Source organism: Numenius arquata, chromosome 8 (assembly GCF_964106895.1).
Source record: "Numenius arquata chromosome 8, bNumArq3.hap1.1, whole genome shotgun sequence".
NCBI lineage: Eukaryota > Metazoa > Chordata > Aves > Charadriiformes > Scolopacidae > Numenius > Numenius arquata.
This window is the reverse complement of record NC_133583.1, coordinates 23,661,042-23,686,824: the sequence shown is the minus strand read 5'-3', so window position 1 is coordinate 23,686,824 and position 25,783 is coordinate 23,661,042. Positions and strand designations below refer to the sequence as shown.

General features: G+C 43.0%; 1 protein-coding gene across 1 annotated transcript in view; it reads left to right on the top strand.

The window, feature by feature from the left end:
• WNK2 (WNK lysine deficient protein kinase 2) overlaps nucleotides 1-25,783 on the top strand; it is a 114,283-nt gene that overhangs the window by 34,078 nt on the left and 54,422 nt on the right. Inside the window, exons 2-5 of the mRNA XM_074151380.1 lie at nucleotides 8,978-9,150; nucleotides 10,133-10,353; nucleotides 14,518-14,675; nucleotides 24,941-25,029. Coding sequence (XP_074007481.1) covers nucleotides 8,978-9,150; nucleotides 10,133-10,353; nucleotides 14,518-14,675; nucleotides 24,941-25,029 — 641 coding nt within the window. The remainder of the gene's footprint in view (nucleotides 1-8,977; nucleotides 9,151-10,132; nucleotides 10,354-14,517; nucleotides 14,676-24,940; nucleotides 25,030-25,783) is intronic.

Sequence of the window (25,783 nt, the reverse complement as noted above, 5' to 3'; positions counted from 1 at the left end):
GTTCTTCCATTTATAAGGTGTCAAGAGATAGAAGTGACTCTGGGTTAGCTAGTGCTCGGCTTTGCTACTGCTCCAAAGAAAACTTTAATCACTTACAAAGTATTTTACTGAAACCGTAAAGCCTTGCAGACATTTCTGTTGGGTCTTAGCAGATTTACCATTTTGACAAATTTTACCATTCAAAACACCTATGCTGCTGGAAGGTCCATGTTATGCAGCTGTGCTCTGGTTACAGTGAAACTGTTTTATTGTTCCTGAATGTTTGTGACTGTAATTGAGCATCCTATTCCCTACTGTGGGATACTGGTGGATTATAATTACTTCACAGTACAAACTGGAGTACGGAATTGCTAGGTTATAGCAAGATGGGAAGTGGTAGCAATAATGAGGTGAAAATGAAATTTGCCTGTAGAAAGGCAGGATTGAATGCTACCTGAGATGCACTCAGATTAAATTTGCCAGGGTAAAGGAAAACTTGCCTTGTTCTGCTAATTCTTCGTGCTGCGTTAATTTTGGCTGGCAAAGCTTATTGGCCAAATAAGGATTAGCGTTTACTCGCTGAGCGGTAAGGTGGGGTAAATTGGGATGTTTTCAGTTCATCTGGGGAGCAGGTTGTGCTCCCCCACGGGTCCCCCTGGCTCCTCTGCTGGTCTCCCCAGCAGGTGTGGGGTGGCAGCCCCTCTCTTGCAGGAAAGACGTCGCTTCTGCTGGGTGAGTACACAGCAGAGAAACTGAAGGGGGTTTCATACCCATAAAATAAGTTAACTTGAAAATTGCCTTAGAGTAAGGAGAGAAGCTGAAAGAAGAACAAGAAGCAGATGGCTTCTCTCTGTGTGCAAGCGCCTGGTCCTGAGATGGGTTTGGTTGTACCTGTGCAATACCGGCCAACAACAGTCCCACTGAGGACTTCCTCTCTTCCCCCCACACCTTTTCAGCTCTCTGAAGATGACTTCTAGGAAGCAGCACTGACATGTCCCTTTCCATTCCTGCTGTGGCCCTGGCCAGAAAGACCGAGGCTCCAAGGGATGGCTGGAGCCACCTCCTCCTCCTCTGGCTGTGTGGTATGGACAGGTCCAGCACCGACACAGGGGTAATTCGTAACCACAGTGATTGAAACTGCAAAGGTATCAGCCATTGTACTTGGAGGTATTTGTACCTTTTCCAGCCTGCAACTCATGCTCTTCCAGACCCCTTAGGAAAGAGGACAGAAGTGGGAGACAGGACCAGGGTCACGGGAACATCAGCATTTGGCTTCATTTCTTCGAGGCATTGTCTCAGTGCTAGATGTTTTACATGCCCAAATACTGTGTTTATGGATGACAGGAAGTATATGAAGCAAAATGCTTTTTAAAAACAGAACAAATTGTTGCATGAATTTTAATGAAAACTTAAGCTTCAGAAGTGAATTCCAGAAAATACCAAACTACCAAATTCTCATGCCATGTCTAAAATGTTTTTTGGGTGATTTGGTTTTTTTATTCCTGCGTGATCAGAGGTGAATCTGGTGTCACAGGACAAAACGTCCAGCTGGACAAACGTCCAGCTTTTTTCACACATTGATTTCGCAGTTTCCTTTGAAAAAGTCATTTTCTGAGGCAAGCCTGAACTGTTTCTTGTATTTCGTCTAAAATTACAAGCTTATATGGAACCTGTGAAGTACTGGTAATTAAGAGAGTTGATGGGGTGCTACCTGCAATTAATTCAATTGCTTGTGACAAGAACTTTTTTGTTTAACCATAGTTTATCACAGTGCAGTTGTGCTGGGAGGTTTTCATCTGTAAAACGTGGTCTCTACCCATTGTGTTGTGTTTCTTAGGTGTTTTCATGGCTCTCGCACTGACATCTGTGATTTGAGATGTTGATTCCTTTTCCTCCTGTACCTTGCAGGACGAGTTTTTAAGTTCTGATGTTCAGTAGAAGACATGAATCCCATCGTTCCTCTGCCAAAAGACTTTGATGTGTCCCTTAAGCCATTTAAAAAGTAACAAACTGTACTTGGTCCAGCAAAAAAGCAAGCTCAGCCTTTTCTACAGTGCCAGATTTAGCCATCAAGATCCAAATTCAGCTCCTAATTTTCTGTAGATTTCTAGCAATAACTCAGGCAAATAAGTACATCTCTCTCAGCCTGTTCTGTAGCTCCTGTTCATTGAATTGCGAGGATCCTTGGGGGCAAGGGCTGATTTTTACGCATTTGGAAAATGAGTTACCACTGGGAAACCTCACTGTGCTTCACTAATACGGCTAACAAATAGCAGGCTGTAACTTTACCAAGGGTGACTTAGTAAAGAAGAATGTTGACTGAATGCTGATATGTAATGAAGCTGTACAGTTTTTTGGTTTTTTTCTTGATTTGCAAGTTGTCTAATGGCATCTGCTGTTTGTTCACAGAAAGGGTTTTTTCTCCTTTAGGATCACTTTAAATCACAGCATCACAGAATCACAGAATGATATGGGGTTGGAAGGGACCTCTGGAGATCATCTAGTCCAACCCCCTGCCAAAGCAGGTCCACCTAGAGCAGGTTGCACAGGAACGTGTCCAGGTGGGTTTTGAATGTCTCCAGAGAAGGAGACTCCACCACCTCTCTGGGCAACCTGTTCCAGGGCTCTGCCACCCTCACAGGAAAGAAGTTCCTCCTCATGTTTAGATGGAACTTCTTATATTCAAGTTTGTGCCCATTCCCTCTTGTCCTATCCCTGGACACCACTGCAAAAAGACCGGCCCCATCCTCTTGACACCCTCCCTTTAAGTTTTTATAAGGGTTGATCAGATCCCCCCTCAGCCTCCTCTTCTCCAGACTAAAAAGACCCAAGTCCCTCAGCCTCTCCTCGTAAGGGAGATGCTCCAGGCCCCTCATCATCTTTGTAGCCCTCTGCTGTCCCCTCTCCAGCAGTTCCCTGTCCTTCTTGAACTGGGGAGCCCAGAACTGGACACAGTGCTCCAGATGGGGCCATGTGATATGTGCTTATAATTGAATGTACAGGGTGTGGGAATAAAAGGCCCCGAATGCTATTAAAAATGTATAGCATAGGCGTAATAATAATAAAAGCATAGAGCTGGTACATGAGAGCAGCTGCTTGAGTAATATCTTGAGCTCTTCACAGTCCGAACTGCTGCGTTTCTGAGCCTGTGTTTGTTCCCATTTATGTCTTTGGGAGAAATCCTAGATGCCTCTGATAGTGCATTAGAGAAGTCTTAATGTGAAATGCAAAAGGTGATTGCACTAAATGAGTGAAGTTTTAATTTTAGATACAAAAATTGTTTTTACTTTTTTTTCTAAAATGTGTTATAGTTCACCTTTATTTCTAAAGGCCTTTGAATGTTTAAAATTTAAAAACTTTCACAAAATTGTGACGTTTCCCTGAAGAAGCTATACTGACAATACTGAATTGAATGAATTAATAGTCATATGCAGACACCAAGTAGCGTGTCCTGGGTTCACTGTAGAAGCAAAGCAAGTTCTTGGCTTACACAGGAGGTCTGGGAAGGCTGCTGCCTATTCCTTCCAAGTTGAGTGTCTCGCTGTCAAACTGGTGGCTGTGGGGCAGGCCAGAACTGCACTTCTCTTCATAAATCCACAATAAACCAACAGACAGCTACGTAGGAGACAGCTGTGAATGGATCTCACTGCTGATTCCGTGTCTCAGGGCGATCTCCGATTAGAAGAGTAGTTGTGGTGTGTGAGCAAATGCGCAGATTTGGCACACAGATGTGAAAGTGTAATGGTATGAATAGATGTTCATTCTGCTGATTGAGTTATTTGATTTCTGCTCCTGTGTCAGAAGTGCCTCTTCACTTTCCTTTTCTTCATCACTGGTACGGGTAGGAGATATTACAGCTTCTACGTGACAGAGGTGAGCCCGTCCCTCGTTTGCTGACCTACTGCTCCTCCTTGTTTCACCAGGCAGACCTTCATCTGTTCCAAAATGAGGACTTTGTCCTGGTAGCCAAAATTAAATAACCATCAGTCAGTACAGCTATGTAAGTTTAAGCATTTAAAAGAAAAGAAAAAAAAAACGAACCACAACAGCTAACAGTATTTCTAGGCTAGCTGGACACAGAAGTAGAAATCCTCAGGCCAAGGTGTCTAGGTAAGGTAGCCAAGTTGTGTGCCAGAGGAGGAGATGTGCTCGTACAAATGCGTGGGCAGGAGAGGAGAGGGCTTTCAGGTCACGAGGCTACAACCTACCAAAGCAACATCTCGAACCTGCCAGGGCTGGGGAGGGCTCTCAGAACAGCGAGGCGTCTTGTCAGAGTGAGATGGGAGAGCTTCTGGCTGGCTGGAGCCAGCGGTGCTGCGGCCCCGGCTTGCTCGCTAGCAAGCATGAGTTTATTTTTATGTCATTGCCACTTACAAAATGTTTAAAGCAGTTTAATTTTTTTCCTGAAAAATCAAGACTTTGAAAGGAGGAACTTCAAAAACCACAGTGAAACCACAAAGCGGCACAACTTTCTAATTTGGTCAGAGCTGTGCTTCCAACTCTGCTCTTACATGGGTATAGGCATTGCTATGCAAGCAATATTTCTTTGTGTGGTCTTATTTTTATTTCTTGCAATTGATCCCCATTCCTCATAGTGCGAGGATGTAGTTTATTACCAAATCTGTTAGCCCCTCACAAGTAAGTAGGCAAGAAGCTCAACCTCAGTTGTTAGTCTTTCTTAGAACTCTTCTGGCTCAGGTGGAAGCCAGTCTCTTGCTTGTATAACTTTCAAAGTCTTAGTCAGAGCCCATATGTTACAACCTGGAGGAAATGATTCTTGGGGATGACTAAAAGAACATGTTCCTGCTGTTACTTTGGGTGTCATTCCAGAAATTTCATTTGTAAGCTTTCCCTTTCATTTTGTTAACACATTTAGTTACTAATCCCAGTCTTTGCTGCTGTTCCCCACTAAGGAACTTAATGAAGGGATAGATCTTATATTAACCAAGAGAGGTACTTGTTTGCCCTGCCTGTGATGAGTAGGGAGATGCAGAGAGCATAAGTGTGTTAGATTAGGAGAAATATGATTTATGGATAGGAAATTCACTTTAATGTAGCTTCCTGCTGCAACATGGTTTTACTCCAGTCTCTCTGAATGGGTGTGTAAATTACCAAGAGCGAGGCTATGAAGTGCTAATTGGGAATTATTTCTTCCTTCTAAAAAGAAGTGAATAGCTTTCAGTGGTTTAATGCTTAAAACTTACCATGCAGTTATAATGAGATTTGCAAGAGGAAAGCCAGGAAAATTAATGAAGAAAGGGTAGATTACAATTTATAACCTCTTCTTACCACTTGTTTAATATCTGTCTGTTAGATTGCCCTTCACAGTGAAGGATACGTTGTATAAGCCAATAATGCTTATTTATATAAGGATAAGCATTGTAATAACACAAGTAATGGTTATTTATCTCTCAGGAAGGTGAAGTCCTGCAGCCGTGTGCCAGGCAGGCTGTCTGTGGGACCGGGGGGTGTCTGGGTGACGGGCGATGCTGTGCCTGGGGTGCACCATGAGCGCTCGCTGGCACGGCTCCTTCGCCCAGAGACACGGAACTACGGGAACCGGGAGCAGCTGTAACCATAAAACACCAAATTCTCCGCAGAGGGTTAAGGCAGCTGAGCAGGGACCCGTGTAGTGGCCATTTACCAACTCCGTACTGAAGTCTTTTGAGCTCACTATTCTTCACACTGTATTAAGATGGAGAAACAAGTTAAATTTACCAATACTTTCTTAGCAGTAACACAAACCGAGCCGCTGTCTCGCTTCTTGCTTGGGTCTGTTTAACTTCAGTTTGCCTGGAAAAGTTGAACCCACTCAGTGCGATTGCTGTGGACTTTTGAAGGTTGAAGTTTATTTTAGAAACCTTGGTGCTAAGTAGTAGGCTTGAGAAGCTTTCAATTATTTGAAATGGAATTGCAATGTCGCCTCCTGAGCCAAGACTTTGTGTCCCAGCGAGGAGGGAAAGAGCCAAGAAGTGCGAATGCCTTACAAGGAGAGGAAGCGTGTAGATGTCTGCAAACTAATACTGATATCTCTCGCATCACATTGAGGAGAACGTTTTCCATGTTTGAAGTCTCATGTCTTGATGAAGCTGAGAATAGTGGTAACACCATAAATGCAGTGGAGCAGACTGAGCAATGAGTTTGTCAACTTGCCGTGCCACTCGGCATCCCTGAGCCCCCTTCTTCAGCTCTGCGAGGCTGGAAACATCTGCTGCTGCACAGAGCAGGATGCTTGATGACTCCTTGGGAGAATCTGGAAACTTGCTTCGTTACCCCAAATTTTGATACATTTGGGTCATGCAAAGTGATGCTTTAATTCCAGTTAAGTGGATTACCCTTTTTTGGCATGATTCCAAAGCATCCTGCTCCCCATTTCAAAATTTGGTGTCCTAAGGTTGTTTCAGGCCTGCCTTCAGCATAAGGGCATTTCACCTTGTGCGAATTATGCGATGGGGAGTAAGTGTCTGTGACCCCAGTGAAGGTTTTTTGGGTTTGGATTAAACCCTGAGTGAATCATGCAGTTAGACGTGTGTTTTTGCTGCTTCAGAGTAGAAAATAGCTAAGCCCTTTCAGAAACAGCTTTTGCTTTGGCCAACAACTCCTGGGTCGGGTTCAGCCTGGAGGAATTTAGAAAAGGTTGTTTGAGCCCATACAGCACCGGAGCAAGTCCCATGGCGGGGAGTGTGGCACTGCCTGGCCTCCCCTGCCCTGCCCTCCCCTCCGGTGCTGGACCCAGGCTGCCTCCCCAGAAAGATGCTGAGCTATCATTCTCATGAAAAAAAAATCCAGATTCTCTCTACTGTAGTTACAGATAAAGCACTTATTTGTCTTCCAGAATTGTTTTGTTGCAGTTGCCCAGCTTACTCTCTTAGCACTTTGAATTCAGACAGCAGCCAAAATGGTCTGGCGCTCATAATATGGAAAATATACAGAATACAATTGTCTGCAACTTCTGAAGGATATTTTTAAAAGTTATGTGTAAAGTAGCAGTGGAAAATTTCTCACAGTGCCTAGAAGTCTGAAAATGAGAGTCAAGGGGTATGGTATTACTTTTTTTTTTTTAATTAGAAGGTTTTAAAAAAACTGCTGGATCTGTGTGGCCGCCTTTTCCTTTCTCTGCTAGTCCACACTCTGCTTTTCCTGTCTCACAAAAGGACTTGCTCCTTTTCCTCCATAACAACAGTGGGTCTGATTTATTTTGCAGGGTTTAAATTAAGAGGAAACTCAGCAGTAGGGGAAGAAGTGATGGATTTGAAAGCAATTCTCAGGCTCTTCTGTCCAGCCTCATTAGACAGCCTGCATTTTTAATTTTTTTTTTTATTTTCTCTTCTCTTCTTTTATAGCTTACAAAACCTGCACGCTCCAGAGCAGCAGGAATGCTGCCTTGCTCTGGGCAGTTGGTGCTGAGGTTGTTGTTGGGTGCGGGGTGCCTCCCGGCTGCCCCTGGGGACCCGGCCACCGGTCCCCCCGGGCACCCGCTGTGCCAGCCCAGATGGCTGCTGTTGCTCGGGGCAACGTTAGCTCTGATGCTGCTCCATAAAACGTAAAGAAAAAGTGAGAAACCTCCTCAGCAGCAGCGGTGTAAAATGGAAATGTTCTGTGCGTGCGGGCACGCTGCTGGGGAAGCAGGTTTTCTGTCTTCCGAGAAGAGCCACAGCATCATCGTTTCAATCTGGTTCTCCTCTTGTGAAGCCTCTGTGTGAAGCTGACTTGTTTGTAGCCACGGAAATTCTCATTCCCATGTGGAGTTCTTTGCGATGGCAGATGAGGGCAGGCTGTCAAAATGGCAGTGGCCTGATCCCTCTGCATCTCAGTTACAAATCAGCCGGGTGCCAATTTAATTCATTACGTATGTGCTCTTATAAACATGCCTAAATGAACCGAGACAAGGAAAATGTCTGAGATTAAAATATGAACTAATTAGTCTTAGTGATTTGTGAGCCTTTGCTTCTGTATGTAAGAACAGTTACACAATTGTGCCTTTTAAAGAACAAAAAAGCTTCGTTTCTAGGGCAGCGTCGGGAAGCGCTCCCAGCCTGACCAGCCGGCCAGGGGAGGCAAACCAGACAGTGATGGTGTGGTCTTCACTAAAACTCCCATTTTGCTCTTTTACGTCGTCTAAAGAGGCTGGAGCGAGCATCTGAGCTGCTTGTTATCGGGGTTTCCACGTTGCTAATGAGGTCCAGGCAGCCTGGTCGGCTTCTGCTGATGGGTGGGGAGGAGGAGAGGGGCCCTGCATGCTCCTTGCAGGGTCACTTCACAGCCCGGAGGTTATGGCAAACGCTCCTCAATATCTCTGGGAAAACCAGAGTAGTAGAACATGACATTCCTCCCATTTCTAATCTAAAAGAATAAGAATTGCCAGGTGGCCAATGTGCACCTACAAAAAAGGCCAGAGGATAGCTCTAAATCTTTCTTTTTCCAACTTTAAAGAGAGGTCTGTAGAATTAGGCAAACCAGCAAGCAAATAGAAAAATTAATGTGTTTGGTGTCTTGAGGTGGTATTGTTTTAATTTGTCCCTAAAGAAATGGGAAAGGCGGAACAGCCCAGGAGGGTTCCATAACTTCAGAGGAGCAGCCGTGGAAGGCAGTGAGCAGTCAACTTAGCTGGGATGAGCTTCGTACCTGGAGATGAAATCCTGTGGGTGTTAATCTCTCGGATAATGAGCCTCACAAAACCAAACCAAGATGTAGGTAGCTGTGTGGTGATCCATCAAGCCACGGGTGTGCTTACATTGCCTGAAATATTAATGCTGTCATGTAGCATAGCGTAGCACAGACATCTCTTTGTTCCGAGGCGAGTCTTTGTGTTCTTGACACTGGATTCAAGGCGAGCACCCTAGTTCATACATGCTGCTCATCTCTTACATAAAAGATTTTATAATCGCTCTTGATACAAACATAAAACAAACCTAAAATTTGGAATACTCTAGCAATGCAGTGCCTTTATTTTACTTTAGTCCATTCACTACTAATAACGTCTTATTTTGGATTATAGGACAGAAAACTCACAAAAGTAGAGAGGCAGAGATTTAAAGAGGAAGCAGAAATGTTGAAAGGTCTACAGCATCCAAACATTGTGAGATTTTATGACTTCTGGGAATCCTGTGTGAAAGGGAAAAGATGCATCGTGCTGGTTACCGAATTGATGACCTCTGGAACATTGAAGACGTAAGTACTGCGCTCCTGGTGAGGAGGCTAAGAATAGCGATGGAAATTTTTAGAAAAATCCTACTTTCGTATTCTGAAAAAAGGCACCTCCAGATAAAAGAAAAAAATGGAGCTGTTCTCTGGTGTCTGTCATTTGTCCCTGCGTTTGAACTGCATTGATTTGACAGGAAGAATTTTGGCCTCCATCTCGCTTTCCCTGCTCTCCTGTTTCAGTTATGCAACTGGAAGCGGCTCTCTGGTGTGTTTCATCTTCTGCCTGTGACGTTTGAATTTGTCAGGGTGTGTTTTTGTGATTGCTTTTGTGCTTGTATTTGCATGTTTTATTAGAAAATTCACATAGAATAGCACTTGAATGGAAGAATCTCTATTTGACGCAGAAGGTGCTCTAGGTTATCTGCTAAACAATATTAATTAATAGCTTTTGGTACTGACAGTCTTGTTAAGGTTGATATAAAACAGTTGGCATGAATTCTGGAACAGATTTTCAGCCCCAATGGGAGCAGTGCTCATCACTGCGTATATCCAGTGTGCTGCTCTGCCAGTGCATTAGCAGGTTTCACATTTCTCCAAAATGTACCCTCCCAATCAGAGTTTTAGGTAAATGGAAAAAATGCAGATGCATGGTACAGAGGTCATAGTCTCGTGGTTAAAATTAAGCTTCAGTATTCTTCCGATTTGAATATATGAAACATATTCTAAAGCTGTTCTCTGCATGAAGTGAATTGCTCTACTATTAGACTTGCAAATATTTGGTTGTATTTGCACCAAAAATGCTTATTATCTTCCTCCCTAAAAATGAATGCTCTAATTCCTCCTTTGGAAAAGATCTATTTCTTTCAATTTTGTGATATTTCTGAGCTGCTATTACAGCATCTAATAAGGGGCTTTTCTCCAGACTGGAGTTTCAGCTGTTAAAGCCCCTAGAATCCCTAATAACACTTCATTTTCTTTATGCCCATTTCTGTGTATGTTTGTGCTCTAGGTATCTGAAGAGATTTAAAGTGATGAAACCAAAAGTCCTGCGGAGTTGGTGCCGGCAAATCCTGAAGGGTCTTCTTTTCTTGCACACAAGAACTCCACCCATAATTCACAGAGACTTAAAATGTGACAATATTTTTATTACTGGACCAACTGGATCTGTGAAAATAGGAGACTTGGGTCTGGCAACCCTCAAGAGAGCTTCGTTTGCCAAAAGTGTAATAGGTAATCCTCCCCTTCTCCTTGGCTTTTGTCTGTTGGTATGGTGGTTGCCTTTTTAATATCTCTCTTTCACGTTTTGAATTCGTGATTTTTTCACTTGTAGGTTGGTAGTAGAGAATAAGGTGGTTTTGTGACTGTTCCCTTTATGCCACTATAAAATTCTCAGTCAGTAGGAAATGGTATAATGACTGCCTCTTCTCCTTCCTTCTGTTTCACTATGGTAAAACGCTCTTTTTGTTTGTTTTTTAATTGAAATATTATGTGGTATCCACAAACCCTTTCCCTCTCTCCTTCAAACGGGGCAGCAAGGGTTCTCAGCAGCTTGTGGGCATCATCTTCCTGAGAAAGGCTCAGTGCCTGCTGCCCCGGGGACAAAAGAGGAGAGGGCAGAGAAAGGATGCCCTGCTCTCTCCCTGACAAGGGTGTGCTGCAAAAGCCTGGGAAAGCCCCTGGGAAGTCTTCTGCTTCCAGGGATGCTGGGAGAGGCAGCAGAGCCCCGCGGAGATGGGCTTCTGTGCTGTGCAGAGAGGTCACAGGGCTGGAACACCTCCCTGGGGCATCAGCAGAACAGGCTGCTTCTGCTCAGCCCTGCCCCAGCACCATCCTGGCACAGTTCTGCTGAAACAACATCTGCAATTTATTCATAATCAGTAGGTATGAAATTAAAAGAAATTTCCACTAAGATACACGATAGCTGGTGCCCTTAGCTGGTGCCCGTGTGAGGAGTGTTACTTGCTTGCTTGAACTGGGAGGATGTTTTCGGAATGACTGTCAAAGGACGTTGTTTCCTTGAAAAAGTTACATTTAATGTTTTCTGCGTAAGTGTAATGTTTTCCTGAGATCTCAAACATTTTCTGTTTTTACCCAAGCTTCCATAGCAAATCTCCCTTGGGTCAGATCTGTAGGTGATGGTTCTGGGAAGCTGCACATTCCTGAGAAATGATGCTAAAAGTGGGGGAAGTTATCACACGTGTATTTGTATTTCAGCTTACAATATATATGGAAATTAGATTCTAGGTAATTAGAGTTAGCAAACTGATAGTGACAACCACTGTTGGCTTACTATATATGAAAATAGCATCCTATCTTTCAAGCAGTAGTTGCTTAAATAATTATTTCAGCACCTCAAATTTTCAGAGATTATAATTCTTTAAAATTATTTGTACAAAAGTATTGACCTTAATGCTTAGGGAGCCCAATATCATTGAAGTCAAAATGATAGACACTTTGGATATGTGCTTGGCTACTGTGGGTCTGCTTAGCCTTGTTGATTTTAGTGAAATCATGTTGCTTTATATCTGTTAAGTTTCCCTAGTTATTAACTTCTAATAATTGGTGGGTTTTTTTCTGTTGAGGGTCACTATTTCCTCACATAATTTTTTTCCAGTATAACAATTGTCCATGGGACATAATGGAATCATATCAGTAATACCAATATAAGTTTTTCTAAAATCAAAGCACGCTTGTGTCTAAAAGAAATTCAATACTGAAGAGGGCTGCAGGTTGCTGGCAAGGTGTCTGCATTCATTTTGGCAGTATCATCGAGCTTATCTTTTTCAAAAGTAGTGCTGCTCCAAGGAAAGAATTAGGAGGGCTTGGAAACGCTGCTGAGATGAGTAATTCTGCCCCCTCCATAGATGTAGTAGCTTTAAAGGAATTAAATATTAGTAGCTGCAATTTTACATTGGCTTGAACAGAATGAAGTCAGCATGGCTGAGGTCCAGTTTTTCCCTTGCTGCGTCCGTGCCATCACTGATGCTCGTCTGCCCTTGCGGTGTATCTCTGTAGGGAGCTGCGCCAGGACACAGCTCCTTCTGCCAAGAGGAGCTGGATAGATGCTGAGCGGCTTTACATTTAGGTGCTCTGTTTTTTTTAGGGGTATGTGTATGTATTCCTTCCCAACCCCAAGGGAAGGGAGGAAAATGTCATTTTCATGCTATTATGGAATGGTGTCAAGAATTTCACTTGCTACTTAGACTATTGCTATCACTTTTTCAGATTTGCTTTAAATGCTCCATCATTCATGAAATTCACTCCTGCCTCTGAGTTTTGTTCCTTCTAAAACAAGGTAGCAGCTCCAAAAAACATTATCTATGGCAATGGTTAACCATTTCAGAGCCTGTGGGACAGCTGGCAGAAGAACCCTAAGAGCAGGTACTAAGTTAAGCTTTCACGACATGGGTCCGGCTGATTTACAAATGCTGAAGGAAGGAGGTTTCTGAGGTGGAAGGAACATAAACAGTGGGAGAGATTGATTCCAAATTTTGCAAAATGAATTTTACAGAGATGCTTGCGCTGAGGCTTGTTTTGTCAGCTAGGCCAAGTCTACTTCAGAAAATGTGCAAAAGCAGACAGACTTGAATTTTGAGAGATGTCGTTTATGTTGCCATTAAAAACAAGCTTATGTCAAGTCCCCAAACATATATGAGAACTATTTTTTTCCTGGTTTTACTTTAGAATCATAGAATGATAGAATAATTTGGGTTGAAAGGGACCTTTAAAGGTCATGTAATCCAACTCGCCTGCAGTGAGCTGGGACACCTCCCACCAGACCAGGTTGCTCAAAGCCCCATCCAGCCTGGCCTTGAACCCCCCCAGGGATGGGGCAGCCACAGCTTCTCTGGGCAACCTGGGCCAGGCTCTCACCACTCTCACAGGAAAGAAGTTCTTCCCCAGATCTCATCTCAATCTCCCCTCTTTCAGTGTCAAACCCTTCCCCCTCATCCTGTGGCTCCCCTCCCTGATCCAGAGTCCCTCCCCAGCTTTCCTGGAGCCCCTTGAGGGACTGGAAGAGGCTCTAAGGTCTCCCCGGAGCCTTCTCTTCTCCAGGCTGGACCCCCCCAACTCTCTCAGCCTGTCCTCCCAGCAGAGGGGCTCCAGCCCTCTGAGCATTTTCATGGCCTCCTCTGGCCCCGCTCCAAGAGGTCCATGTCCTTCTGATGTTGGTGGCCCCAGAGCTGGAGGCAGCACTGGGGCGGTGTCTCCCCAGAGCAGAGCAGAGGGGCAGAATTCCCCCCTCGAATTACAGTTGTGCCTTTGCTGATACAGAGGTGCCATAACAGAAACCGCAGGGACCCACCAGGCTGCTGTGAGGCTCTGGAGGCACTTTGGGTTCCACAGTGGTGGTGGCTGCTGGGCTGGATGGGAGTTTGTACAGGTCCTTCATGTGGTCCCAGAGCTCTCATGCTCCTTTAGGCATCCCGGTGCTCCTGGCTCGCTGGTCCTCTCCTGCAACACATGACTGCATTGATGTCTCTTCCTTTATCTTTTCTAAGTGTAAGAAGGAAATAAATTAGTCTTGATGAATAAATTGTGCTACGAGTTACAGTTCCTGGAGTAAATTATCTAAGTGTTATTTTTTTTCCCTTTTGCTTTATAAAACCACACTTTTCAGAGTAGTTTGCTGTGCAAACGTTGTAAGTCGCCACTTGTCATAAAGCTGCAGTTTCCCCTTACGCAGCAGTATTGCAGTGCTTCACTTAATATTTATCCAGTTTACTCGGATTTCTGACACCCTAATCCCTGTTGAGTAGGACCTGATTCTGTGAGTAGCCTCATTGATTTGTCCCACTAAACCAGTGACAGAATTATGTTTAATGTTTTGTGCGTGACGGAAGGTGATTCGTGATACTTCTTGCTTTCAAAGTGCTGTCTGTCTGCCAGGCGGTTGCTATGTGTCTCTAGAGGAAAAAAAAAAGGAAATTTGCATTGATAAAAACAAGAGTGAAGGTTCTCGTTTTTTCTCTCCTTTTCGCCTCCACAAGCCTGTAGATATCCTTCTCTCCACCCAGGAAAGGAGCCATTTCATGACTTCCAGTATGCTCGGGCAATGTGCCGTATTCCATTCTCTTGCTCATTTTTGAAATTTGGACACTTTTTCTTTTTTTTTTCCTTCTTTTTTTTTTCCTCTCTCTCTTCCCCCTTGTATCATTACCATAGGTAATGTGTTGTATATATACCATGGGTATGTAAGTGTGTGTGTTGACTTTGGTTTTCTTCCCTGGAGGACCCTTGAGCTTATTCTAGTTACTTCCCTCTTTTGAAATCAGCTTGCATGCACCCTTACACAGCTATAGTGGTCACACTGCTTATAGGCGAAAAAGGTTGTGGTTAAAGGAATTTAGACTTTATGAAAAATTTACATTATTTTTGTGTGTGTCTATGTAGGTACACCAGAATTTATGGCCCCGGAAATGTATGAGGAACACTATGATGAATCTGTGGATGTCTATGCTTTTGGAATGTGCATGTTGGAAATGGCTACCTCAGAATACCCTTACTCAGAATGCCAGAATGCTGCTCAAATTTACCGGAAAGTAACCTGTGTGAGTAAACCTCCTTAATTTGTATTGGGATTTTGTGATTTGAAGGTTTAAAATTGTATTTTGATGCGGTGTTGAATGTGTAGTGTTGTAGAAGTTGAGGCGTCTGAGCTCTGGGTTACGCAGACCTGTTGCAGGTTTATTTTAAGCTTACAGTTCCATGGTTGGATTGTGTTTGACAGTACGGCAGCTGCTTAAAATATTTTCAGTAATCTTTGTTGCTGATTTTGTCTCCATCAGCCAAAAATACATAAAACTTGGGAAGAATAAGCAGGGAAAAATCTTACTCTAGTCTTGCCTCCTAAATGAGGGCTCCTCAGACTTGATCAAGTTTCCCACAAAAGTAAATGAACTAACTTTTAAGTTGCAACCTAAATACTTATTTATATAATGGAGGATGTTTGGTTCAGATTTCCAGCACAGATTCTCTCTGTTTATATGTGTAACAAATTATTTGAGGATATAAATGGAAAAAGATAGCAATGTTTAGTTTTGGAGTCAGTCTGAGGAGCTTTATATCTGCATTTTGGAACTCTGCAAGGTCTGGCAAATCCCCAGACAGGAACCATGGAAATGTTTGCTGTATTTTCAGGTGAGGTTAGGCTGGAGGTGAAGCCAATCTGAAGTAATCTCTATACTGAATAAAATGCCCTCTGCAGCACTCTCACCCCCAGATGATAAATGTATTTGTCTACATGAGCTGGATGGTGACTGCCTGAAAAAACTCCTGAGTCTGTAAGATGCTGTCAGGTTGCAAATCAGTGACTGCAGAGAAACGAGACTTGCCAAAGGCTTTGGCAGCTGGGGTTATGTCCTGTTCTACTTGGTTAAATGAAACCAAGAGTTACAGGAGGGTTTTTCGGGATAGAGTATGTTAAATGGACTTGTTTGTCAAAAGATTTTCCCGGGTACTTCTTTCTGTCTGGTTCCTACAAAAGAAGATAGTGATCTGTGGAGTTTGGCCCTCGTGCATTACCAAAAGATGCAGTCTGCACACTCGGGATGTGGAAAGGATAATCCTCCGCAGAAAGCGGCACTAAATTAGCTACAGATAAAGTTGCTTTTATTTCTTTGGCCTGTAAGGTAGAAAGAGTAGTCAGGCTTACACAGTAGATATACTGAGCGAATCCATCTCTCAGTCTCCAAAAGTGTGGTCCCAAAATTAGTTTGTATTCCTCTTATCCAACTGTTTGTTATAAGCAAAAATCTTCCCAAATGGAACTTAGTAATAACTGGTTGATTTTAGAAGGTACTTGAGACCACTTGTCCTTCTCCGAGAGGTTTACTGAATCAGGCAAGTACAAATCTGGTTCTGTGAAATCCTGCAGTCAGCAAACACTGCATGAGGTCAAAATGGCATTTTCTGATTTGCTGGATGCTGATCCCTCACACTGGATGTAGAGATGGTTTCAGCAGGCACCCAAACAGTCATGTGTGCCGGATTGTGGGTTTCTGTGCATTTTAATTTTTATAGGTCTAGTTTGCATTGTTCAATATCTGTCTTTTCCCACCGCTGAAGACCAGGATGCTGGGGAGCTGGTGCTCCTGTTATAGATTGCTGTGCTACCCAGCTGTGATGATGCTAGCCTGGGGGAGAAGGGGTGTGCAAATGATTCGGGAGTCTGTGTTTAAAGGCTGAAGACAGTATCACACGGCACAGGAGATGTCCCTGCTGGAAATGAAAACCATGCCAGGACTTTCTGAAAGCAGGAGGACACATCTGAAGAGGGGAAGATGCTTTATCCTATTTTTGTGTGAACTGTTGCGAGCTGACATTTATAGCTTGGTAAAGATGAATCTTTCCCAATGGACCGCAACCCTGATTTCTGGTAGTTTCACTCTTCTTGGAGTGTTGCTTTCATCCTATAGCTACTCAGAAATAATTAAAGAAAAGGGCATCAGAAGCTGCTCAGCAGTGCAGTTAGCCTCATCGCCATGGCTGGAGCAGGTCCCCGTGGTGGGCAGGGAGCGTGTGCAGAGATGGTCCACTGGCTGCTGGCTGTTGCACTCTGTGCCAGGGCCTGGCTGGAAAGCCATTCTACATCTTCTCAAAGGAACGAAATAGGTTTGGTGGCTCGGTGGAGCAGCTTGCTTGAATCCTTAGGAGGATGGCCGCTTGTTCCACGTCACTATTCCATGGTGCTTTCATAGAATCATAGAATGTGTTGGGTTGGAACCCAGTCATCTAGTCCACCCCCCTGCAGTAAGCCTGTTCCAGTGTCTCACCACCCTCATTGTAAAGAACTTCTTCCTAATGTCTCATCTAAACCTACCCTGCTCGAGTTTAAAACCATTGCCCCTCGTCCTATCGCTACATGCCCTTTCAAACAGTCCCTCCCCAGCTTTCCTGGAGCCCCTTTAGGGACTGGAAGGGGCTCTAAGGTCTCCCTGGAGCCTTCTCTTCTCCAGGCTGGACCCTGGAGAAGAGAAGTCTCTCAGCCTGTCCTCACAGCAGAGGGGCTCCAGCCCTCTGATCATCCTTGTGGCTTCCTCTGGACCTGCTCCAACAGGTCCATGTCCTCCTTGTGCTGAGGGCACCAGAGCTGGAGGCAGTACTCCAGGTGGGGTCTCACGAGAGCAGAGTAGAGGGGCAGAATCACCTCTCTCGATCTGCTAGCTGTGCTTCTTTTGATGCAGCCCAGGATGCAATTGGCCTTCTGGGCGGCAAGTGTGCTTTATTTCATTGTTATTCCACTTACTCCTCCCCTACAAGGAAAAGTTATTGCGTTTGGCACAATGACTTGTTGGCTTCATTCAGTCCTTCAGACGTGCTCTAAATGCAGTCTTTGTAGGTACCTTAGGAGGTATCTCCTTGGGCTCTAAAGCTTCACATGGTGACAACAGGAGTCTCTCCTCATTTTAGGCTCCTGGGCCTTCTCTCCTGAACGTGATACCGGTTTTGTAACCCTGAGTACAGAATGGCTTTCATGAGAAGTGTGGGGTGTCTTCCCTGCTGCCTCGGGCAGGCGTTGCGTGAGCAGTGTGTCTCGTGTGTGTGTGGAGCTGCCGGCATGGTCAGCTTGATGTTACGGCGCCCTGGGTATGTCAGCACGCATTTAGAGCCACAAATAATATAGATGTCTCCCATTGCTCCAGATACCCAGAGAAATTCTGTGTACAGCTCTTAGCCATCTGGAATATTGGTAATTAAGACTTTGTAAGACTCCTAAGCCTCAAGCCTCATTTGTCAAAGCAATATCCAAGATGGCAAAGAATAATGATTAATTGGAGGATTCCTAATTAGATGTTACATTTCAATTTGCAGAGTTAAGTAGTCATTTTTTTAAACACTGTTGAAAGCCTGAGCCAACTAATTTTCTGTGGCAATAACCTTTACATAGCTGAGGATTATATGGTAAATTAGTATAACTTTGTAAAACTGGTCTTGTACTAGCAGCTTTAGAGAGATGGAAAATAATGTTTATCATGAAGGACAAGTAACGGCGGAGAAGCTGTTGAGAGGTCACTTTATTACTTGTAACGGGTATTTTTGAAACAGGGCTGTCTAGCAGGGAAAGGCAGTGCAGAAGCATTAGATAGAGACACAGAGGGTGCGTTTACTGCTATTTTCAGCAGAACTTGGGGCAGTAGTGGTGGGAGCAATGGCACCCGGATTCCTTAGACGGAAAAATTGGCATTACTATTGTTCCAAGGAAAGGGTTAACCAGCTCTCAGTGGAGAGAGAAAAAGCCCTGTGGAGAGGGAAAAAGCCCTGTCGAATGCCATGAGCTGCATGAACTGTCAGGCAGGAGGAGGAGCAGGGGGTGGACCTATTGGTGAGGGTGCCAGAGGAGCAGCGAGTGCCCTGGGGGGGATCCCTGGTCCCAGAAGGAACCTCTCTCATGGGCTCAACAGCTTCTCTAGAGGAGCTGCATCCCTGGAAGAGCTGGCGACAGCAAGGGACCCTGCTTGGATCCACGTGAGTGCCCAGCGGTGCGCGGGGAGGGACGGTGCTTTTCTCAGGGTGTAGGCGCTGTGGGTGGGGCGTCTCTCCAATTGGCACGAGCCATCACCAAATGGCAGGAGCTGCCCTGAGAGCTGGGGCAATAGTGACTTACAGACAAAAAAATCACTTTTAAAATCACTTCTCATGATGAGTTAGGGTTGGTCATGCACCGGCTATTGCTAGCGTTGGGTTTTACTAGACTGAAATATAATGTAGAAATGGAGCGTATACCGAACCCAAGAGGCTGAATTACCTTGTTTTCTTCCCAGCGTTAGATGAGGTTTGGGGTTCTCACTGGAGCAGGAGGTGGCCCCAAGCCCCTCAGGTGGAGGGGATCAATGGTGAAGGGCTCCTGAACGCTGTCACGTATTTCAGCTTGTCAGTGCGAAATTTGCTTAATTTTTGATGAAACTAGTTTTTTGCCCTGGAAATGTAAACACTATTTTTAGTGTTTTAAATTGAGGGTCAATGTAATGTAAAAACGTGATTGCTGCGTCTAGTTTTCCAAGGTTTTTATTTTAAAAATATAGAGTAACTCACTTTTCCTGCCTTGGGCTCAGCATTGTGGTGTCAGCCAGTGGAGGTGCTAATAGCATCCGAAGGGGCTGGAGCTGCTTGCTGCTGTTTGTGTGGAGCAAGCGGTTGTTTGTGAGTGAAGGTGCAGTACCCACCCTATTCTTTAGACTGCCTCGAAGCTCACTTTGGATGGTGCTGGGCTGCACGTTGCCTCTGCTGCCCACCACGGTGGGTGTATTACTCCGGTTTTGCCTTTATAATATTTTTTCAATTGTTTATACTCTGTGTCCTATCAACAACCTATGACACTCTTGCTTGCTAATAGGACGTAAGATACATCTGAAGTCATAATTGTTCCTCATGTGCATTGATATTCCTTACTGGTATAGAAAGTAGAAACATTACCTTTCTGAGACATTACTGGTTTGTTCTAAGGTATTACACACTATGCATGTCCGAATCATTATGCATGATTATTATACTTATTTATTTCTGTGACCATTTATTCTACCTGACCATATTCTCATGGCTTAATTGCTGCTTTAGTTTTTCCACTCTTGTTTTCACATCTGTGTAGCTGTGTATATAATAGTCCAGGATGAAGTGGCAGTCAGAGTACAGGGTACGGAGGGGCTTATCTCTTTGCCAGATGAGCCATGCTTGTTAGGACTCGTCACCTCTCTCTCTCCCCTTTCAGCCTGAATTATGGAGTGCAAACATAAAAAAAGCGGATATGTAACATAAATGGAAAATACATATTTTTCAAGTGACAGGTCCAAGCCACATTTACTGCAGTCAGCTTTGAAGTGATTTCCTGGTCAGCATATTTGCAGTGACCTTCATTCTGGTGCCATAATCTCATTTTTCATGCATAACTTGATGGTTTTTCTTAGTCAGATTTTTTTTTTGTGTTTAATCATTCTGCCAAGTGATTTTGATGTAGACAGTAGGCATATTTAGTGATGAAACATCAGGGTCCGTGACCTTCCCATGCAGCTCCAGTCCAATGTTTTCTTACTGATGCGCTACAGAATGCAGAGCAGCCCAGCTGTATTTGCTGGGTGTTCATGGGGACCTCGCTGGGTTTAGCAGCACAAACCTCTGCCTTAAAACAATCCACATGTGTATAGTGTTTGGTTAGTAGTTTAAGTTTTCATACTGTTTATTTTTTACAAATGTATTGAATTTTTCTCGGTGTTCACAGGCTGTATTCTGTATTGCTGATACAGACAGAATAAATTCTGTAGCTGTAGCACAGCAACAACAGCCAAATAATGTTATGAATGTCATTGCATAGACTTTTTGTCTGATTCAGATATCTTCTTAGATCTGCAGATAATCTTCTTAGATTAGCATTAGGATTAAGTACTATTTTGGAGTGAAATAGAGATGAGTTTATAATTGCATACAGCGATCTCACTGCTGAATGTTGTGGCACAAAATGCTGGCAAAACTGCGAACTTCGCCTCTTCATTGACTTCAGAGAGAGTGTGGCAGGGTGGAATTTCAGTTGGAAACATGGTTTCAGCTTTTTTGGAAGAAGTTTTTTTCTTTTCTGGGAACTACATGAGTCTAGAGACTACCTTCAGGTAGAAGATGGAGTTTTAGTCCAAAGCAGACTGTACCTAGATGAGGAGGGCACCTCCTAGGAGAAAGGAAAGCCTTCAGAGAAATGACTGGCTGACAGGGGTCAAGCTTCACTTTGACTTGTCTGCCATACAACTGTGTGTCTTGGAGAGCATCGTGTGTTACTCTTCCAAAAGTGTGCTCTGCTGATGGAAAAATGACAAACAGCTGCTTTTGGACCTCTGAAAAACAAACTTCACCTTTTTGCCCCCAACACAGAGATTAAAATTGTAATGTCCTGTATGTGCCTGACTGTAGATTCAAACATCATATACTGGAGTGCAATGTATTTCAAACCTCATCACTTCAGAAGGAAGGTGAGGAGACTAAGTGGTGGTGAGGGATTCACGATAAATCATCCTGTCCGAGACAGAGAAATTTTTTAAAAGGGAAATTAGTTGATCTTCTCTCATTTTGCTCTTATGTATTTTATATATATATATATATATGCATTTAAAGAATTAGTATGAAAATACCCTCCTGCACCTAATGGCAACCAGTTAGGCCTGTGTTTCAGACACAGTGGTGTTGAAGTGACTTTTGTTTACAAGGCAGCTGTACAGTTTACAAACTGCCAGGGATAATTCCTTAGCTAATATATTTTGAATTTTGGTGCCGTGTTTCCTAGGGAATGCTCAGAAATGACAGATGGCTTTTGTATTAATGAATGAGATGAGTCCTTTGATTGCAAATAGAAACCTGTGCCTTGCATAAAGCCCCATCAGTGTCAGGAGCTGGTTGGCAGCGGGGCTAGGGCTGGAGGGAGGGTTCTCAGCGTCACAGTGAGATGGCCTTGGAGGAGGTTTTAATGGAGAGGAAGGAGCAAAAGCAGATTATAGCATATGAGCTTCGAGAAAACACTTTGGCAAAGCAGCTCTGTGCAGTACTTCATTCCGCATATTTTGTCCTTGTTTGTTTTAGTAATCTCTTCATAGCTTAGCTGTTCAGCAGACTAATACAATAGGTGTTCAGAGAGGAGTCAGTGTTCCTTCAAAAGATGTTGAGAGGAAAATGTTTGGAGGAGTTGTGTTTTTTGTTTTTTTTTTTTTTATGGAAGCAATTTGTAAGGTTAAAAATATAGGTCAGTCACCAGGGATCTGTCTAAAGGACCACTTTCAGGCAAACCTAATTTCTAGATGCCCAACACATCCTGCCGTGGTCCATCCCAGTCATGTCAGAATTCCCATCAAACCGTGTAAATGAGGATTTTTTGTGAATTCTGGATCATAAAATTAAATAGAGAATTATTGTGATATGCCTTGTGCTATTTGTGTCTCTCATATCTTCAGTTTGTGTTAAGACACCTTCAAGGTTCCCTTGACCACATAGATACGTGCGCAATATATTCCTCTAGGTCGTTGAAAGCTGTTCAGGGAATATGGTGAAAGTTGCCTCTACTGCTTTGTTGGGGGGTTTTTTGGGGGTTTGTTTGTGGTGGGGGTTTTTTCCCCAGTTAAATTGTTACTGATGCATGTTTGGGGGTTATTTTTCAGTAAACATTAAGCTGTAGCAGAAGATGGTCTTTATTACCTATTCTTCCTGGTAAGTGTCACAAAGGTGGAAATCAGTGGTTTCCTGTAGCAAACTGGAGTTTTTGAAAATACAGAGATTTGTTTTCCAGTGTGAATTACCACAGATTTCTTCAAACTCCTCCTCATCTGAGAATACGATAGGCTCCTGTAGCTTTGGGGTGTATTAGAGTATAGAGGATTTATGCTAAAAATGTCTTTTTGATACTTCTTTGTTTTCTTTCATTTCTAATTCAGGTATCGGAGCTCTTTTAAGAAACGCTCTTGACACACCGTGGTGTGCTTTTACTTGTTTTGAGCAACCCTGGGCTTTGGTAGGCTGGGAACTCCCTATCGTTTTGACACATTTTTCTAATATACAAAATTTGAACCCTCATCTCATAAGTAAGATTTAGGTTTGCTTAAGCAAATAATTCTTTTTAGGGGGTCACAGCCAGTCACTCACGTGTAGGGATTATTTTGTTTTGTTCCCACAAGAGTGGTTTTTTTGGATCTCAGCAGCTCTCTGGAGGCAAAACTGGGAAGCTGGAGGCTTTGGGTGACTATTCTGTCTTTTTTTTTTTTCTTTCTCTTTTCCGAAATTTATGAATTATATATTTCACTTTTGAAATTTAAGACAAAAAGGGAGTAGTTGACCTGAAATAAATAAATAAATCCAAGTTAAAAGTCAAAGCTAAAGCTTGAATGGTAACAGAATGTTAATAAAAAGATAAAAATATATCTGATGCTGGAATATTCAGAAATTCTCAAAGAGGTGACAGCCCTCACTGAAATTCATCCATAAAATTTATTCAAGACTGAATTTAGTAAAGTACTTGCAGAAACTTTCTGAAATACGTATTTTCTCAGCGTCAGGTGAGCCAAAAATCCACTCTTCAGGACTTCAGGCCTCCTTATCTGCCACTGCATGATCCATTATTTTACTGTTCTTTCTGTGAGAAACTTTAAAAGGATTTGAATGGAGTTAAATGTCCAAATCCCATTCAGTTATGTTCTTAATCAGATTCTGGGTTTTTTAGATAAGGAAATAACGTTTCCTTTTTATTCTGTTTATTGGATTCATTGGAAATACTTGGGTCCTTAAGTAATAGGGTCTAACTGTAGAATGTGTTCCCAAATTAATTTTGTCAAATTTTCATCCATATCTCATTTTAGTAGGTAGACATGTTACATGCTTTTAAAAGGGAATCTTTTTTTTTTTTGTTATTTAAGCTGAACATCACAAATAAAAAGGATAACTTCTTGCATTGCCGCTCTTGTCGTCTGTAGCTGAATATATACATGAAAAGTATTCGTGGGAAATCTTCAGTTGAAGTGAACGGAATGAGTTACCCATGTTAGAGGTTGGGTATCTGTTAGTTGTTTGACGAGGAGAGCAGTGGGGTGGCCGACGTTCCGACGGAACATCCCTTCCTCCCTGTCTGCAGCCCGGCATCAGAAGAAGCTGTGAGCCTGGGCTTTGGAAATTCACCACTCCACGTGTGCCTTAACTGCCCGGTGTTACCAGCAATGATTTGTGCAGGATGTTTTGATTGCGTGTACAGAAAGATGACGTAATGTATAAAGTGTTATTCAGCCTGCGAACTTGCATACTGCTTCTCCTACGGTGTGTCTTTATGTTGGTAAGATTTATGTTATTTTAATAAAGAGGCTGTATACCCTGAGGAGTATCGTGCTGAGTTAAGATCTTGGTCCTGAAATATTAGAAAGTTGGGATAAATGACCTATGACTGCCCGAGAAGTGTGTGTGTGTGTTTCTTTTAAATCTTCTCTGACTTAAAACAACCCCAAACTGTTCCTGTTGCACCCACGTGGAGCCAGAGCTCCCTGTGTGGAGAAGCCGATTCTGCTCCTCTGTGTTTTCTTCTGCAATGAACAGTTGGGGTTCATCCCTGAAGGGCCATGCTCGTAGGGTTCGCTGTTGCCAATCTAGAACTGAACGCTATTCCCAGTCAAAATGTTAACATTTGACAGAAATTTAACTTGATTTACAGGTTACACCTGCTCTGCCACTCATTCCCCATGGGATTCTAAGAATGTGCTGGGGAAATGCAACAGCAGCGCAGAGCTCTTGGGCATACTCTCCTCCTCCCCTGCTTGGTTTTGGGGTGTTTTTTGGGGGTGGGGGTGTTGAGGATATAGAAAAGCAAAAGATTTGTGGGGTACGGGAATATGGAATATACCAAGGTGTTTTTGACTTGTTCTTGAAACTGGCTTATCTGAAGAAAAACATGATTATTTGTCTTTATTCTTTTAGCATTTTGAGAGCTAAGGCACAAAAACCCATAAAAAGAATAATTTCAGAAAAAAGTTATTTTGAAAATTTAAAATTGGCTGTTTCTTGCATATCAACTTCAGAGTCCACAGGTTGTAAACGTGAAGTTTGCAAAGGTTAGTAAAGAAAAAGGGAAACTTGCCCTGTGTATGGCTGAGTTCATGTACAAAATAGTGTGCTTATTTTGATGCGCAAATGGTACTTGGATATAGGTAGCCCTAAATGTTCAATTCAATTTAGCATTAAGACTAGCAACTTTAAAGTATTAGTTACTCCAAGGGTTGAATTGACTGTAAAATGTAGGGGAAGTGTCCTTAATTAAAAGATATAATGTAATTATTTTTCAAACTAAATTGTTTTTTCTTTATCCTTTTAGGGTATAAAGCCAGCAAGCTTTGAGAAAGTTACTGATCCTGAAATTAAGGAGATAATTGGGGAGTGCATTTGCAAAAATAAAGAAGAAAGGTTTGTTTCAAATAATCAAGTTTTGTATTAAATCGTGTATGCAGGGATTTCAAAGCTGCATAGATTTTTGTTCTGGCCTCTGGATATATCTGCTATATAATGTCAGGATAATTGAATAAATGCCGTTGTTGTGTCTCTTGACCAATCAGCTTCAAAGAATAAGGTCAGAAAGCATCGTTGTGGATGTGTGAGCTGGGTATTCTCACACATTCTGGCACAACTGTCCATAAAATCTCTCTCAGGAGGTGCTGCGTGGAGCACCAAGTGTAGTGGACGTTGACCACGAATGCGACGTGGTAGATTCACCGCAAGCTGTTAGAGCAGATTCCGTTGGCTCATTAGCCTCTGGATACGGAGACAAATTGTGCCTTGTTTCCAGCTTTGGTTTTAAAACCTAATCTTCTCATACTGGCCTCTCCTAGATGAGTGTCTCTACTGTTCAGTATTTCATAACTTTCACAAATACAGTTTTTAGGGACCTCTACTGACTACCTAGAGGGAGCCTCTTTTTTTAGTACTCATTAAGCTCAAATAATCAAGAAAAGTTGAGCAAAGCTATAATCTGCATTTCAGTACATGCTTATGGTGTATGAATATTGCTGAAGCTTTGTGCAATAGAAAACACCAGTTTTTCATCAGTCCTCAATAACACTGGAAATGCTGTATCTTTTTGCTAAGAACACAAATTTGTTATGGATGAACACCAAACATACTATGAATGTTTTCACCTTTAACGGTAGTTTTATGTCACAAA